This window comes from Cryptotermes secundus, unplaced genomic scaffold (genome assembly GCF_002891405.2).
Source record: "Cryptotermes secundus unplaced genomic scaffold, Csec_1.0 scaffold511, whole genome shotgun sequence".
NCBI lineage: Eukaryota > Metazoa > Arthropoda > Insecta > Blattodea > Kalotermitidae > Cryptotermes > Cryptotermes secundus.
The window spans coordinates 65,412-83,580 of record NW_019727101.1 but is presented as its reverse complement, the minus strand read 5'-3'; the positions used below and the strand labels follow the sequence as shown (position 1 = coordinate 83,580).

General features: G+C 42.6%; 1 protein-coding gene across 2 annotated transcripts in view; it reads left to right on the top strand.

Annotated features, from left to right (window-relative positions):
- LOC111864427 (sorting nexin-27) overlaps positions 1-18,169 on the top strand; it is a 71,018-nt gene that overhangs the window by 33,112 nt on the left and 19,737 nt on the right. Inside the window, exon 1 of one of the 2 annotated variants that reach the window (XM_023851661.2) lies at positions 8,473-8,726. The exons of the other annotated variant lie outside the window; for it this stretch is intronic. Within the exon in view, the coding sequence (XP_023707429.1) occupies positions 8,626-8,726 (101 nt within the window). The 5' untranslated portion in view covers positions 8,473-8,625. Of the gene's footprint in view, positions 1-8,472; positions 8,727-18,169 lie in introns of those variants that run through there. 2 annotated transcript variants of the gene reach the window in all.

The window sequence follows — 18,169 nt, the reverse complement described above, 5'->3', positions numbered from 1 at the left end:
GCGGCTCCGGTCTAGAAAACCGAGATTAACGGCCGTGGAGATCCGTTGCGGTCACCACGCAAGACCCTCTATCCGCAAAAAGTTGACACTATCTTCGTCGACAAGCGGCGGTCGCTCGGTCGGTATAGTTCGCTTGCGGACTAAAACCACGGAATTTAGTTTAATTATTGAACAAATATATAACGCCCGTTGAAATGTAAACGGTTGCCAGCATCACGCTTGGCCACGCTTCACTGTGGTACACTCTCACAGATGACAGCCCCTGGGGGACACTTCGATAGCACGATCCTACTGAGCATTCGCGTCGTGATTTTCAGTAGTTCTAGAAAGACCGCTGTTTTTATACTAAGATGAATTGGAATTGATAGAATGAATTTGCTGTCCTAAAATTTTGGACACAGTGAGGACAAAATTATATTCTATTTTTAAAACAATAACAGTCAGTGAAGATTATTATCTTCCGGCATGTAATTTGGTAGAAGTTTAGCCATTCGGAGGAATATACTGTCTCCATCTTCAAGGTTGAAAATTAAGTCAAGATAGAAACCAGCAATACATAGGCAGCAGTCAGAGCATCTACTCTTTGATTCTGAAGACGGAGTCAGAACGTTTCTCCAAAAAGTCTATAAACTTCTACCTTACACGGCGTCACGTTTCGTATGATAATATTCTTCATGTTTCGAATTTGCTAAATGCGTATTTCAGGGACCTGTGTAATTAGCGTGTGTATATACAACATGGCCTGTCGTGGACTCATTTTTGCAGCGTTCGTAAAGGAAATGTCCAGAAGTTTACTTGTCGAGGATTAGGATAAGAATATGACGTGAGAGAACTGACAAAGTTACAAAATAACGACCCCCATTTGAGGGAGGGGGTTGTAAGCCGTATATTTGGAAAGTTAATATTATCAAATTTACATGCAGTTTTCTTTGCAACCACGAGCTCTACGGTCATTAAATTTGCACGCTTGAAGCTGATGGTTGTCTGTATCTGCAGGCCTTTTTTTTTGCGATTTAATCATAATAATATATATATTATAATATTTTCCCTTCTAAACAACCGTCTACTCTTGTTTTTGCCTTGATTATGAATAAATTAAATTGTCTTTATGAAGTCATAGCAAATGGCTAAACGTTACCAAATATAATAATAGGACGCCGATTATTCGAATTAATTGGTGACAAAGTTCGTTTGGATAATTGAAAATTCGGATAATTGGATTAAATTCTTCTTCACGAAAATAACACTATTATAACACTCTTCTGATGTCCTGTACTATTGTAATAATAAAAACGAAACAAAAACTTTTTAAGCGGGTGAAACACGAAAAATAATAAATGTCACATATGTTAACGGTGACTGTGGACGGGGTTTTGGATTGGATGATTGGATTTATTGCACCTTATACATTCACAGCTCGAGACTACAGGTAATACAGTGCTATCACTATTCTACACACTTTGCAGTTCACCGTTCCACACACACCAGGATTCTCAGTCTTCACTAGTCGTATCCTGGCAACGGATTTATAAGTCTCACTGTAACTTCAAATCACACATGAAATCTTCTTTTCACAGTCTAATTCATTTCTTGCCATTCTTCTGCAACTGCAAACTCAATCCAATTCCTCTGCTCCCAAGCTCATATCCCGGCGGGCTGACTTCTCGAAATTCAACTCTTCTCTACTCTCTGCTGCTCAGTTGAATTATTGTTTATAACCACTTTGCACGGACTCAACGGAAAACACCGTTTTATATTATTCCGTATTGCTTTAGGCGTGTTTACTGATCCGTTGCTTAGCAATGGACCTGTACATCACAATATTATATAAATTAACAATTTCAAATCCGTTATTTGAAAAAGTCCGACAACAAGGTTGCTTCGGAGACGCATTACTTGGTTGCTGTATTGCCAGTTCGGATGCTCGGCCTTCAACCGTAATTCCCTTTGAGCTGTATTGGTATTTGCTCAGTAAGAACACGGTCCTCTTTCTAATTACGTTGTCAGTAACAAACATGGTAGGCATATTAACGTTTTCGGTTTCCCCCTCCCATCTTCAGGTAGAGTATGTTCCCAATCATCGATGTTATGTTATTGTTTATTTGTCGACGCTATCAGTAACCGAGATTGTATCAGATGATTAGTGACTGCTGTTGGTAATAACCCAGTAAATTACAGGTGTAACCTGGAAGACCATAATGCGAATGTACTGCAGTCTTACCCAGCGTACTTTAAAGCAGCTTGCTAGGTGGATGGCACTGAACATGGAAGAGCTAAAAAATGTGGGCTTAATTTAGCCTGAAACCCAGAAGTGATGAGATAGTTCGGGACACCAAGGCATAAGGGGGGATAGTATTACAAATGTAAGAAAAATGAAGGTAAAGCTATCCCTGTAACAGGCTGTGAAGGCTCGTAGGGTTGTGAGACGTCGAGGTTCCCACATTTTCTAGAAAATCCGCTCACAGATGGCGGTGAGGTTGTCACCCAGTCGATGGGACTTCTTTCCGTTGCCTTAATATACGTAGTTGGACGGCTGTCAGCTTCCCAATAGGACTTTGGTTTCTGGCGTCGGTTAGTGACGCCGACACGCAGATGAGTGCTGCTCCCAATGTCACATTGCACTTGGCTGTCGGCTTTGAGGCATTGACCGCTGAAACTGCCTGCTTTTTGCCCATACTGTGAGGTTAGTTGAGAAGTCGGGTATCTGGCGTCCATTTGTCATATACTGACTGAAGCTGTTTTTCTAACTGTGACATTGTGCCTTGTATATCCTATATACAGAGGCGGGATGTCTCATTCAATATAGTGACTAGGACATGGGCTGAACTAGCAAGGAATTTAAATTCCGTTCCCGTCAGGAGTAAGAGATTTCTCTCTGCTCCCCAGCGTCTGAATCGGCTCTAGGGCCCATTCAGCAGCCTTGGATTTATTTCCTGGAAAAAAGCGGCCGAAGCGTGAAGCTGACCATTCGCTTTCATTCAGTGTCGAGGTTCAGTACGTCTTCATGGTATGTTCTTTCGTTACGTACAGGGACAACATTACCATAATTTGCATATAATACTTTTCTTTTTCGGATCCATTTGGACTATATTTGTAGCTACTTAATCTCTGTCCACGAGACACCGAGTGGGGGTGAACTGCGTCACCATTACCGCACAGTAACGTCGTAATCCCTGGTCTTCTAAGGAAGACATACGGGACACCCCTGACTACATACAGAACATGTATCTGTGGCTACTAACCAACACAAAGGCCGTGCCATAGCTCAAGAGGTTAGTCGCTGGCTTTCCACCGCGGCGGCCCGGGTTCAATCCCGGGTCTGGTCAAGTGAGATTTGTGGTGGACAAAGTGGCGCTGGGGTGGGTTTTCTCCGAGTACTTCGGTTTCCCCACCAAATTATCCATCATCATAATCACCCGGGGCAGGTACAATAGGTCAATCAGTGGCCGCTGTGCCGAGTGGATCCAGTTGGACTCCACCCCTCACTTAGCGAATTAAGAAAAAAGCAAACACAAACTGTCAGTCCCCCCACAAAATAATTCCATTATGTGCAAAGACCTAGACTCTTAACGGGTTGGGATATTGGTAACGCCCGAGATTTCTATTTGGGAGATGTTTGGTTTGATTCTCGACCGGGACAATGGCTAGCGTGACTGAGGTTTGTGTGTGTGTGTGTGTGGTTTTCCACACTTCGTCTGGACAAATGTTAGTTAAGCCACGCCCGATACCTTCCCGTCTTTTCCAACCAACGTATCATTTTACTGTTGACACCGAATAGTCTGCGATATTGAAAGCTTCATGACGTGTCCACCACCCAGGAAGAACAACGGTGGACGAGGGCGTTTACGTCGGCGTCAAGCCATCTCCAAAATCAACGTAGCCGTGATCTCACAGCTAAGTTCTCTCACGATTTTTGTGTGTGACTGTAGAAGGGTTATGGATTGGTGAATGGATTTATTGACCACTTAAACACGTAACTCGGAACTACAAGTAATTTTAACGCAATCAGTAATCTCTACACTTTACCAATCACCACAATACCCGCTAAACCTTTTTCTAGCCTGCTGTGTCTTCACCAGCCGTTCCCTGACAACGGCTTCTAACGGTGGAGATTCTTCAGCTTCACGCGCTCAGGTCCTCTTGTCACAGCTGCGCTCTTGCAACTAACTTTTCTTCACAGCCTCCCATACAGGACTGCCTCTCAACTGACAGCTCTCAACTAAACTGGATCGTCATCTCTCAACGTCCCTAATAGAGCTCAACTGAACGGGTTTCCTCATTTATCTTTTTTTATAACAACTTCGCATGGACCGAATAGAAAACACCGTTTCCAACTATACTCTATTGTTGTAGAAGCGTGTTTACCGATCCGTTTCTTAGAAACTGGTTGAATGACCCCGTTCTATTGTTGCGTGCGTTACCTAGCGACGGCCGCTGTTTACAGAGTCACCGCTTATCAACGGGTTTATACGCCACAGTATTAATGTGTGACTTTGAAGAGTTCTATTAGGTTCAAAATGGTTCTGACGACGATGGTGTATAACACCCCGAATTACTGGGTATTCTAGGACTCTTCCATCATCCGGTATTCTAAAAACTAGAGAACGCAGCATTTTGGAAACTGGATGTTTCTCCGTCGTCAGGTGAGGTGGGAGACACATGCTCTGTTGGGTCCCTTAGAAAGAGCTAATCTCCATCACTGGACGTAGGTAGACAGAGAAGGCGTCTCCCCCTCACCTGAGGACGGAAACAGATCCAGTTTCCGAAACGCTGTGTTCTCTGGTTTTTAAAATACGGGACGATGGTTAAAGTCCCAAAACCCAGTAATTCTGAATGCAGAGTACTGCCTTGTGAGGTCTGACGCCGTGTGGATCGGTAGATAACTGGAAATGTGTGAACGCCTTCTGCTCCGTTCCAGAGCTTTGTTCTTAAGAAGCCGTTTCCAACAATCTCACGCGAATGAACTGATTGTGTAGTTCGATTTGGTTCTTCCTGGTCCGTCACACTAGCAGTATTATAAAGTATAACAACACAGCGCGCCCAGAACAACAGGACAACACAAAAGAATCAAATTTTCCAAACAACGGAACGACAAGCTGGTAGACACTCGACTTCCTTCAGAAATAGGGAATAACAGGGACACGATTTGGTTAAAAAATTAACAGAATCTTTTTAAACATACTAATTGTGATTTAAAATATTTTAACGTTAGTACACACCGCTGTAGTTATTAAAATATTAGATTTTGTATTCATTGCATTATGATAACATTGTATGTATATATTAATATTCACAAAACACATTGTAGTAGTAGTTTATAATTGTATTGATATCTTTCTGAAGATGGTCTATAAGCCCGAAACATGTTAAGGGTAAAAGATTAAAAAAACATATCAGTCACTTGACGGTGTTAATTAACCTTTATAATGATTGTGTAGTGTCTGTCTGGTTCGGTAAAGCCATTTATTTACAACCCGGTAGATTGGTACCAACATATCGGAGAAATATGTTTGGTCTCTGCGCCTAAGTAGGAAGGACAGGGCAGAAGGTGGTTTTTTTTTAATAGAGAGAGGTTTCGAATTTGCGAACGTGACATGGAGCAGCCTCTCCACAGATTCGATGTTCTCGTACCGGTGAATATGAAAATTACTGTATTCTGGGATTTGACGCAGTGTGGTTTAATAGATACTAGCGTTTCTGAGGAACCTTATTCACTGAAGACGGAGGTAGCGGGTTCTTCCGAAACGTTTTTGACCATCTTCCAAGCTAAATAGCATCATCCCTTGATACAGCGATATTCTTGGCAGTTACTGACTGTAGGGCGAGGTTACGCAGTAGTCCAATGGAATATTACAATTTTTGCAGCTGGCCATGTGGGCCTCTTGGGCTCTAATACCATGTATACGCCTAAGTGGAAAAGTTTCCGATTTCTATCCTGTAGATGGAGGTAGTATACAGAGTGTAACTGAAAGGTGCGGACAAACTTCGTGCGCGTGTTCCACATAACAAAACAAGAAAAAACGTCCGTATCAAAACGAGCCTGAAACAGTCTGTGAATTATAGCCGAAAGAAGACTGTGTAGACACCAGCAGCAGTTCAGCATTATTGTGTGGGCAGGGATTGTTGGTGACTGTTTGGTAGGCACGCATATTTGTCATATCGGCTTACAGGCAACCGCTACCGAGATTTCCGCTTACATGATCTGCCAAAGTGTCTGGAAGATGTACCACTGGCAGAGCACGAATGTGGTACATGCGTGATTGTGCTCCGGCACATTTCAGCCGCGCTGTGCCGGATGTTCTCAGTAACACCTATCATGACCGATGGATAGGTAAATGGAGGGCCCACTGCATGGCCTCCACGCTCACCTTACTTCAATCCTCTGGATATTTAACGTGTGGGATCACGTAAATGCGACTCCTGTTGATAGCGAAGAGAGACTCCAACGTCGCACTGTGGATGCCTGTCAGACTCTCCGCAACTTCCCCGGCAACTCTGAACGGATGCGGAGGTCCGTGTCGAGGCGTGCATTGAATCTCATGGAGACATTTTGAGCCGGGATAGAATTTTCTCAATGTCGTCCAAACTGACTCTGGGGTCTACCCAACCTCCTGTCCAATGGGTACCAGGGGCTCTTTCCCCCGGGGGGTAAAATGGCCGGGGCGCGAAGTTGATCATTCACCTCCATCTAGTGTCGAGATCAAAACTGGTAGAGCTATACCTCAACTCCCCCATACGCCTTAATGGTGGAGTGCTTAATTAGTTAAGCACAGGGGGAACTTTACCTTTATTGTTCCAGCTGAAACTCACAGATTAAATGTTTCCGGACATATGTGGAAATGTTTTCTTGCTTTTGTATGTGGAACTCGTACCCAAAGTTTGTCCTCACCTTTCAGTTACACCGTGTATATTCCTCCGAAACGTCGGAAAGCTTCCGACTATATTGCGTCAGAGCCCAGTTGTGTTGTTTTAGTTTTCCGTACCGTGCAAGTACTTCAACTCGGAACATGTGGCATGATATACAGGGTGATTCTAAATAATTATCAGGGTTTCCATGGCCTATAAACGGAAACCCCGACAGTAATTTAGAAACACTCTGTACATAGTGTAGTAGGCAAAGTCGATACGTGTGCCTGGCATTGCGTGTAGTCACACCGCTATCGTTATCTTGAAGATACGCTAAGACACTCACTTGACCTGGTTCCTGTTATCCTTTGTTATTGACACGGTGATTGATTTCTGTCAGAAGATAAATACAAATTGGGTGAACTGATTAGTGGAATCGATGATATGCATACACTAACTGGCTCCGTGGAGCAGAATGCTTCTTGACAAGCCAGCAGTCGCTCATCTAAGCAAGAATGTCACCACTTACTATGAAACCTGCCTGCCGTGTTCGCAAAAGTCCGCTACTGAGTTTTCTTTCTGAGCCAGTGTAACCCAACCCACAAACTCTTTACTTAAAATCGATTTTAATATTGTCGTTTGATCAACCTCTGAGTTTTCCATGCGTGCTACATACCTCGCGCATCACATCCTTTAATGTTGTATTATCGCTAATTGTTCTGTATAATATTAGGATGATTAAATAAAAGAGAACTGGGTGGGAGGGACATGTAGCACACAGGAGAGATGTGAAATGAATCGAGAAGCCCTGTGTAAAGAGACTACTTAGGAGATCTAAGCATAGATGTAAAATAATATTAGGAGATGGGATAGGAGGGTGAGGGCCGGATAGGGACCACTGTGGGGCTTTTGTGAACACGACAGTGAACCTTCGGGGCATAATTTATTAGGTAAACATGATTTGTTAAATTGGAAGAGCTCTGAAACAAAATTAAGCACTAGACTTGTGTGCAAAGAGAAGCAGTTCATCTACAAAAAGGAAATGACAGTGGCAAAATATTAGCAACCATAAGATCTGTGTTTTGTGTCTCCTGTAAAGTTTGATTCGACTGACTGATGCCCTTCTAAAATTAAAACGATTCACTTAAACTACAGGTACAACTTTTACATTCCTATCAATAAAATTATCCGGGTGCAGTGCAGACTGTCGCGCGGTCTGAACACTGAGATCATGGGTTCGAATCCCACTCAAGGCATGGACGTCTGTCTGCATTTGTTTTGTGTTTGTGTTGTCCTTTGTAGGTAGGGGCCTTAAGACGGGCTGATCCCCCGTCCAAGGAATCGTACTGTGTATAGATTAATAAACTGAAGTGAAACAAAGCGTTTCACGGATGTCTTATGCTCCAAGTGGGAGGAACAGGACAAACAGAGAAAGAGTGTAGGCTGTACAGCATGGTGGTTTGTAACTGATCGACAAATGATATTCGCTAGACTGTGCAGTACTTGAATTGTCAGTTCTTTTAACTGTATGGTAGTTTGATCTTTGTTCCCCTTCTCCCCGCATGGAGTGATTGCTGAAGGCGGACTGGTTCTTGTATAAAACACCAACCAAGTTACGATCTGACTCTTGTCAAGACTTGTGTCGACGGAGAAAGTAACGGTGCATTGGCTTTACTTCTGTCGTCGTATCCGGGTGAATTCCAATGATTCGTGGTGATTTCTTTGTATACATCAGTGATATTCGTATATCTTCCTAGTGGAAAAAGGTTATTTGTGATCATGCTCAGTTATTATGTGGGGATACACACATGTCCAAATTTGTATCTACAGAAGAGACGTCACGATAAATCGACGTATGTTGGTTCTCCAGCTGCGGAGAGGTAAGGCCGAATGTTTCTAAAGTTTGCTACAGACAAAATATATATTGGCTTTGACGCTTTACAAATATGTGTCCGTGCATTGGTGAAGTTAATTAAGTAAAAAAAGTAAAGTTATACCTGCAACAGGCCGTGGAGGCCTATAGGGTTGTGAGACGTCGAGGCTCTCATATTTTGTAGATATTCCGCTTACAGATGGCGGTGAGGTTGTCAACCTTACGCACCCGCCGCTCTTTACCCCCCAGGAATCTTACTGGTACTTATTTCTGTTAAGAGGCTGAGTCGACCCCAGGGCCATAGTGCGGCTGTAAGGATTAGGTTAACTGAAAAATCCGATTATATTGAAAATCGAACCCGCGACCTTTCGGCTTGTAGTATAGTGCGTAAACCAAATACGCTAGCGCGTAACCCTGTCAGTACATTGGTCGTAAGTTTAATTAATCAGTATGGGCTTTTAGATGCCTCACTTTATCATTTCACGTTTATGAGTTCGTTCCTTCTTATTATTTGACGACTCTGTTCCAGTGTCGAGATTCTGTAGCGTCGGATAGGATGACATATGCACAGTGATGAAGTGTAAAAGAGGGAATCTCATGGGCAAAGCGAGTTATTATCTGGGCAGTTATGTAGAGGCACTGAGGAAAGCCACAGGGACCAAAATCAGTATTCCTAATGTCCCGGCCAAGATTCGAACCAAGCCCCTTCCGAATATAATTCTGTAGCGTTACTTCTACACCAATATGTACGATATGTACCTTCACGTAGACTTCTTTCCCATAGAGGTCGCATGGTGTAAAGTCCGGAGATCTAGGGGGCCAAGGTTTTGGCCTGCGCGCCCTGTCCAAGCCTTCTGTACTTAAGACGCCATTTTCCTTCGAGAGTGATCGGAGCGCCACTCGCGGCTGATATGTTAACAATTAATGTTTAAAAAGAAAACGTAATGGGGTTCATTAGTGTTTTCAAGTTATTTTCCGTATTTTCATCTGTAAATGTTTAAAAAATGCGCTAATTTATCAACAGACCTTTCCGGGCTGTAACATCATGTAGTTTGGAGAGAACCGTACATTTCGGAGGGACATATCGCTTCCATCGTCAGGGTCGAAGAGTAAGCCAAACAAAGCGGCAGAAGTAGGCGGCAAGTTGAGCTCACCTGACCCTGATGTTGGTGGCGATATGTTAAGCTCAGCTCCATGAAGTTAGTCTGTTCCGCTGTAGTTGGTTACGAGGATCTTATAACCGGTGGTTATGAAGAATTCGGTCTTCTTGCCGCCTGCTTCTTGCATGGCTTACGCTTGGACCCTGAAGATGGGAACTTACATGAAGCTGCAACCCAGAACTCGGTACTCATCAGCTGCTCGTCTTATGTTAAGTTTATACCATCAGGATAACACGCCGTGGCTTACTGACTGCTGATAAACCGGATTCAGACAGGTCGGGGCGCCGAAAGGCTGCTTCGTGTAGGGGATATACCAGCTATCCTGACAGATATATCGTGGGTTTCCTTAGTCCCTTGAAGCAAATTCCGGGATAGTAATTGGCCGACGACATCTATTTAATTATTTTCTAATCCTAACCTTCGACGCTTATAGTTTGAGCTACTGGCACCGTAGTTAAATTAATGATAGGTAAATAAATTGATCTATTGGATCACGATAGCTATCCTCTATCAACCGAGTAGGTTTGATTCAGCAGGTGGCTTTCATTTGAGAGACGCCCGTTTCGAAACTCGGCCACTAGACGCACTGTTTTGACCTTTAAAGCTCAGTGGTTTATATACGTGTATGTACCACTTTCCTTAACACACTAAAACTCTGCATTCTGCCCACACAATGTATTTGTGTGTTTTCATATGGTTCTCTGAATAAACAGCGATTGTTTTCCTAAACAGCATTAACCGGTTGGGCTCTGTACCAGACTCATGTTATGTTTCCTGTGAGGTACGAACTGAATTCTTATAAAGAGTGTTTCACTCGGGGCGGAACCCGGCATTTTAATAACTCGGATACTAATAAAGATATTGCAACGAAATTTGGAGTGGACTTACCTCAGTTCATGTGAAGTCTGGTGACATCATAACAAGTGCTGGAAATGGCCACCATTTGCATCCAGACAGCATTGGACTCGGCGCGCCATGTTTTGGAAAGTCCTTGCCCATACGTCAGGTGTCACTTCTTGGATGGCCTCACTTATGTTTGCTTTTAAAGCCTCTATGGTTCGCGGTTTGTTGGCGTAAACTTGCGCTTTCAAATGTCCCCACAAAAAATAACCAGGAGGTGTTAGATCGGGCGAGCGTCATTTCCAGGGGACTTTGGCCACCGCGCTCGCCCGATCTAATGCCGCCTGATTATTTTTTTTGTGGGGTCATTTGAAGGCGCAAGTTTACGCCAACAAACCGCGAACCATAGAGGCTTTAAAAGCAAACATAAGTGAGGCCATCCAAGAAGTGACACCTGACGTATGGGCAAGGACTTTCCAAAACATGGCGCGCCGAGTCCAGTGCTGTCTGGACGCAAATGGTGGCCATTTCCAGCACTTGTTATGATGTCACCAGACTTCACATGAACTGAGGTAAGTCCACTCCAAATTTCGTTGCAATATCTTTATTAGTATCCGAGTTATTAACAAAATGCCAGGTTCCGCCCCGAGTGAAACAGCCTTTATATTATGTAGCAGGAATCCCGTGTGGAGGCGGGGTCGAATACCTGCACCGTAGCCGCTCGAGTCGTAGGAGGCGACGAAAAGGGGAGTCTGGAATTTGAGACAGTAAAATATGGTCTAGAGTCGGACATGTGAAAGACTGCGCTGGCGAGCGCCAGCAGCAGTTGTAGACGACAGACCCGTCCTCTCGTCAGAGAGGGCACCCCGCATCAACAGACCCGCAGCTGTCTGACGGTAATAAAACTCTGATTGTAAGCCCCAGATGGTTGCTTTATTTGTAGATAGGCTGGCCGATTGACCATCGGTGGTAACATAAGACTCAGACTCAGGTCAGATTCTTTCCATTCCTTCCGTCACCCTACTCTGCTTATTTACAGCGACGTAAAATTACCCCCCACCCCTCAAAGTAGAAGTCATTGTCAATAGCAGTTATGGAAAGGATCACTAGCTGGCAGTCATTGCAGAGCCGATTTGTAGCATGCATAATCGCGGTTCATCAGTTGAGGAATTATCCGTGGAAACTGGCTAGAGATGGGAACTGCTGATTTGTGACCTTTGACATTTGGAACAGCGCACGACTGCGTAGTAATGCAAGGTAAAACTGAAAAATGAGCATGGGAAGTGGAGTGTGTGCAGATAATATCAGGTAATTGTTATTACTGTCTGTCAGCGTTTATTTTGTACATGAGGACCAAATCACACACCCACTTTCATGGTTGGTAAAGTTGTGACTGTGGCAGATGTATCTCTTTTCTTAGTGTAATTTAAATGACCATTATGATGACATGTTGCCAATTGAAGAGAGAGAGGGGTTGGATAATTTTGACGAAATTTGTTTTTATAGACAGTCTTTGCCGAAACGGTTTTCTTCAGACAACAGCGTTACTTAGTGCATATTACTGTGACATGACTACTTAAACATTGTCCGCAGCGGTGTTTTATATGCGGTCCTTGCCGAGGCCATATAGCGAGAGTTGTCAATGCAACTTCTGTTTGCCGTCATGAGTTAATTGTGAGAGAGTCGAAAGTCGGCAACGACTTTAGTACGGAGCCGTTACCAGGCAACGACTAATGAACATATAGAGTGCTTAATATGTGCTGTAATATAGTGATCTGTAGAATGTTTAGATTGATGGCAGCGTAGTGATGATTTGTAGTTCCGAGTTATTAGTCACCAGTCCAAACCCCGCGACTAATGACTAACACTGACATTGTTATTCTTCGAATTTTAGTGTCTTTTTGTAAATGTAGCTGCCTTTGAAGTTCAAATTATTGTGGTTAGGTATTTTTGACTAATTTTATTTTTAACAATTTTACATTGAAATCTTGTCGGATTTTGTATTATTAATAACCGAATATGATTTCTGCGTCCTCAGAATTGAATAAATTACAAAACAGGAAGCATGCTTTACATATGTCTGTCTCTGTTATGCCACATAGGCAGTCCCTTATGTGGTCATTATTTTCGTATCCATATGTTTATAAAATAGCGCAGTCGGTATAGCGACTGGCTACGAGTTGGATGCCCGAGAGGTTGGAGTTTGAGTCCCAGTAGGGCAAAGAATGTTCTCCTATCTATATCGCCCAGACCTGTTCTAGGGTCCACCCAGATTTCTATCCAGTGGGGTAATGGGTGCTCTTTTCCCGGTGGTAAAGCTGCCGGGGAGTTAAGCTGAGCACTCACCACCAACTAGTGCATAGGTCAGTAATACGTGGATCTATACACCCATTCCCCCCTACGTCTTCATGGCGTAGTGCTTACTTAGTTGAGCACATGGACAACTTACGTTTTATTTAAACAAAAACTGCTCAGTTTAACAAGTTAGTAAACGTACGCATAACGTAACAGTTTAGTTGCTCTCTTATTTCCTGTAGGCTTTGAATCCGTAAATACTGGGTTTTGATGGTCTTTTATACTGAATGCCATACAAGAGGTGGGGCGGGCGAGCGAGGGGATCTCTCCCGCAGTAGAAATACGTGATCAAAATCATTCCGGACCTGTGAGCCAGCAGCGTAAAAATCCCTTTTGTAATTATGCCGACCCCCGCAGGACTTAAGGGAAAATTTACCGAGCATAAAATGTGTGATTCAGTTGTGTCTGCAGTGTTTTCTCGAGACATGTATGGCTTCAGCAGGTGTTGGTGAGACGCACTCGGAAACGCATGTAGGCCGTTATTGCTGACCTGAACTGCAACTGGAATATGTCGACAAATTTTGTAGTAGAAGTCCCAAAATTCGAATTGTATTAAAATATGTTCTGCGGTTCTCGACTTGTTACATGCAGACAGACATAGCGAAATTATAGACATTTTGCAACTTTCCATTGCGAAAGAGACATTTCGCACACTCAGTGTTAACATATAAAGATATTTTGGTTTCTATGTAGATCAGGTCAGTCTGGATACATTTCTATATTTTGTATTATTTTTATATAAACATTGGCATAACCGTTGTTTCCTTTTTTTTCTGTGGCGCTACAGCCCCAATTTGGGCCTAGGCCTATCTCCATGAAACTCTCCGTTTCACTTCGGTTTACTATTACACATGCGGTAGGACTCCTTTGGGCGAGTGATCAGCTCGTCGCAAGGCCTCTACCTGTAGACAAACACAGAAAAACGCACACAAACATCCATGCCCTGAGTGGCATTCGAACCCACGATCCCGGCTTCCGAGCGATTGAAGACAGTGCATGCCTTAGACCGCTCGGCTACCGTGACCGGCGTTGTTTCCTTTACTTGCTGACATTAGTAACATCTGTGTATGGTCTGTCTGAAGCAGCTTTTAGAATGCTTCATACCGTGATTAAACCTCGCGGAAGAAAATGTCTGTGCATTCATAGATATTTCCTGTATAGTGATTTTGGTTCACATCGAATGTTGTAAAGCTATCTCTGTAAGAGGTCGTGGAGGTCCATAGTGTTGTGAGACGTCGAGGCTTCCACACTTTCTAAAAAATTGACTCACAGATGGCTGTGAGGTTTTCAGCCTTACGCGCCTGCCGGCCATCTTTTACCCGCAGGAAGATTCCTGGTACTCATTTCTGTTAGAGGCTGGGTCGATTGCAGGGCCATAGTGCGGATGGAAGGATTAGGAGAATTGAAAAATTCAGTGACCTCAACAACTGAAAATCCAACGCGATGCGTGAGTGTGACAAGACACACCATTCTGGAAACAGTGAAATAATTGCTAACTTCCATTAGCACAAACAGGAAGGGTTTGTGCTATGAACAAGAAATTAATTCTGAAATAAAACTTTACATCAGCAGACAGTTTTTGAGAATTGAATCTGATGACGCGACGTCAGAAATTGTTTAGATGCAGCATAAATGGAGTCGAGTGTCTATATTCGAAGCACTGGATGTTGAATGTACTTTGCATCATATATAGCTTGTTTGGTTTACTGTTTGTGAGGATTGACGTCAGCTGTCACTTGCAATGTATGTATAATCAGTCTGTTTAGTACGCAATTGGGCCACAAAGTATCCACTTGACAGCCCTCTTCTGCCTCCATATACTGATATCTGTTTTGAATAGACTTGATCTTCATCTGTAGGTCTCTTCTTTTGTGAGTTGTTGAATGGCGTGGCCAGTGACAGATTGGAGTGGAAAAATGGGCAGTAAATAATGAATTGGAAAGTGTTTAGAAGGATGCAGTCATGACCCAATTGGGATAATAAAACGGCACGTGCCTGGAAGGGCTGAGGAAAATTATGAGAAAATTCATTGTGGCTGGTCACCCTGCCGAGATTTGAACCGAGCACATAAAAATGCGAGTATAGAGCATTATCGCTGTGCCATCCCATTCTGTACGTAGGCATTATACAGATATTTCATTTTGAGATATATTAATTGTTACTAGGATAACAAATGGTAAAGCTGTCCCTGTAACAGGCCGTGGAGGTCCATAAGGTTGTGAGACGTCGAGGCTCCCACATATTCTAGACAGTCGGCTCACAGATGGCGGCGAGGTTGTCAGCCTTACACGCCGACCGCCCATTACCCCCAGGAATATTTCTCGTACTCATTTCTGTTAGAGACTGAGTCGACCCCACGGCCATAGTGCGGCTGGAAGGATTAGGTAAATCGACAAAAAAAAATCCATCTCATCGGGATTCGATCCCGCGACCTTCTGGCTGGTAGCATAGTGCCTCAACCAACTACGCTACCGTGTGCCCCTGTTACTAACATAAAGCTGAATAAAATTTCAAAAGGAGAGCGTTAGAAAGAAACCACCAAATATACCTAACCTCAATAACTTGAGTTCCGTAGAGAAAGCTGTGTCTCTACCAAGATATTAAACTTGATAGAATAACAATATACATGAAGTGACGCCAGGGTAGACCATTCAGTACCGATTCAGGCATGCCTTCTACTGCTGTTATTTTTCTGCTGCCTTTTATTTGCAAACTTAATGGTAGGGTAAAGACAAAAAACATAAACGTTTATTTTTGTAATACAATAATTTTTATGTAAAGGTAAAAAGCTGCCCATGTACATAATTAATGAAGCACTATGTTATGAAGACATGCGGGAGTGAAGGTATATCTCCACTCTTCTTGACCTCAGCACTTGATGGAAGTGAGTGGTCAGCTTCACGCCACGGCCGCTTTACGCCTGGAGAAAGAGCCCCCCGGTACCCATTGAATGGGAGGCTGGGAGGGCCCAAAGCCGGTCTGGACATTGTGGAAAAGAGAAAAATCTTGCTCCTACTGGGATTCAAACTACGGCTGTCCAGCCCACAGCCTTTCGCTATACCGACTGAGCTATCCCCGTCTCTTACTGAAATTAATAACTGAATGTTTTTAATATAAATAATACAATTCTAAAATACAGATCACGGTAGAATTGTCACGTTCTAAGAATGGAAGATAAACATATCCAAAATAATATATATATTTTAACATACAACACAGTAATATGATGAAACACAGGAAGCCCACAGTTATGGTGGATGGACCAACACGCTCTTCAAGAGGATGAAACACAAGAAACAAGGCTTGAAACATGATGATGATGATGATGATGATGATGATGATGATGATGATGATGATGATGATGATGATGATGATGATGATGATAGTGTTTTGTTCAGACTGTTCATCATTGCAAGTCAACTTCCTGACCTGAGGCTCGACCAGAATTCCTTCTATAACTACCTTATAAGCAAAACTGGGAATTCACTTCAGGTGTGTACTTGCAACAGTCTACATTCTTACCCATTGCCTTCAAAAACTGCTCCATGAAGACGAACTTTATATGCTGTGGCGATAACAGCTCTTCGTTTGAATCAAGATATGAAAATAGTCGTTTTCTGGTAAACCTTAAATGGGTATGATACTAGTCAAATTGTTTTATGCACTAAAGAACCTATGCACAAATATACCACAGCAGTTATACAACAGTAAAGTCAGAAATTATTTTGATATGTGACATCTTAGCGACTATGCATGTGTTGATGGTTTCTAACAGTGCCATCTAATGTACCACAAATGAAGTAATTTAATTTAATGCCTTTACATGTTTCAGCCAAATCATGTAAAGTGCTTTAAAATTTTAAAGCACTTCCTTTTATGCAGGCAAGCTGAAGGTGGCCCATATGTGCTGGAACATTTAAAAGCAGTAAAATAAATCACCTCATATGCGTTAAGAATGGTAGTCTTAAGATATTGACATATTTATAAGAGATTACTGCTGGTAAATGAAAAAAAACGGACTCTCAACATAATGCATAATGAAGCGTTGTTTTGGTCACAGAAAATTGTCAAATTCAAGTAAATATTAATTCGTACATCATTTTTTTTTCTTTCTTACTGTTTTATTTATTTGAGTATTTTAAGACATCAAAAATGAGTTTGTTAATTGGAGGGATACATTATAAATAAATGTAACCAAATAACAAAAAATGTATCTGTTAATTCTCCTAGGTTGTAAAAGGCCCTTGCATGATGGTACAAGATTAACGATTTTAGTATCAGTACAGCGAACTAAGAGAAAGTGATTTGAAGTTCTCACAGCGGTGGTCATGAAGATTTCTGTCTTCTGGGATATAGCGCCATGTAGTCCACTGAAAGCCAACTGATGTTTTTGAGGAACATGTCTTGTCCATCCTCAGGGTTGTAGAATAAGCCAAACCACCCGTTTTCTTATTTGGCTTATTTTTTTACCCTGAAGGTGGAAGGGATATGTTCTTCTGAAATGTTGGTTGACTTTCAGTGGACTTCACAGTGTTATATCCTAGAAGATAGAACTCTTTTTCTCCAAGCATTGTCAAATTTAGATTTGCAGACAGGTGCTATCAAGAACTGCAGATGACTAATCCTATTGCTTTGGGTCAGAGTAATAGAGGAATATGAGTGAATTCATGGTAGAAGACAAGGAGGAAGGTTGCAAGTTCCTCCAAAATGTTGATACCCACATACCAGGCTTCCCAGCACCTAAACCCAGAAGACAATATTGTCACTTGTATTAGTGACTATAGATGGGGTATGGATTGGCGAATAGATTTATTGAACAATTACAGGTTGTAACTACAAATATCTGTAACACTATCACTATTTCCGCACTTTACAGTTCACTAGAGCACACATTCTTAGTGTTCTCAGTCTGTTACTAGACATTTCCTGGTAATGGCTGCAACAATGGCTATTCCTCTGCCTCTGGCTCAACAGACTCCCATACAGAACTATCAACTGACGTTGTCCCTTGCTTATAACATGTCAGCACGTACCACATAGAAAACAGTTCTTCCATTGTAGTCCAACTGTTGTATTATTAAGAATCTGCTGCCTA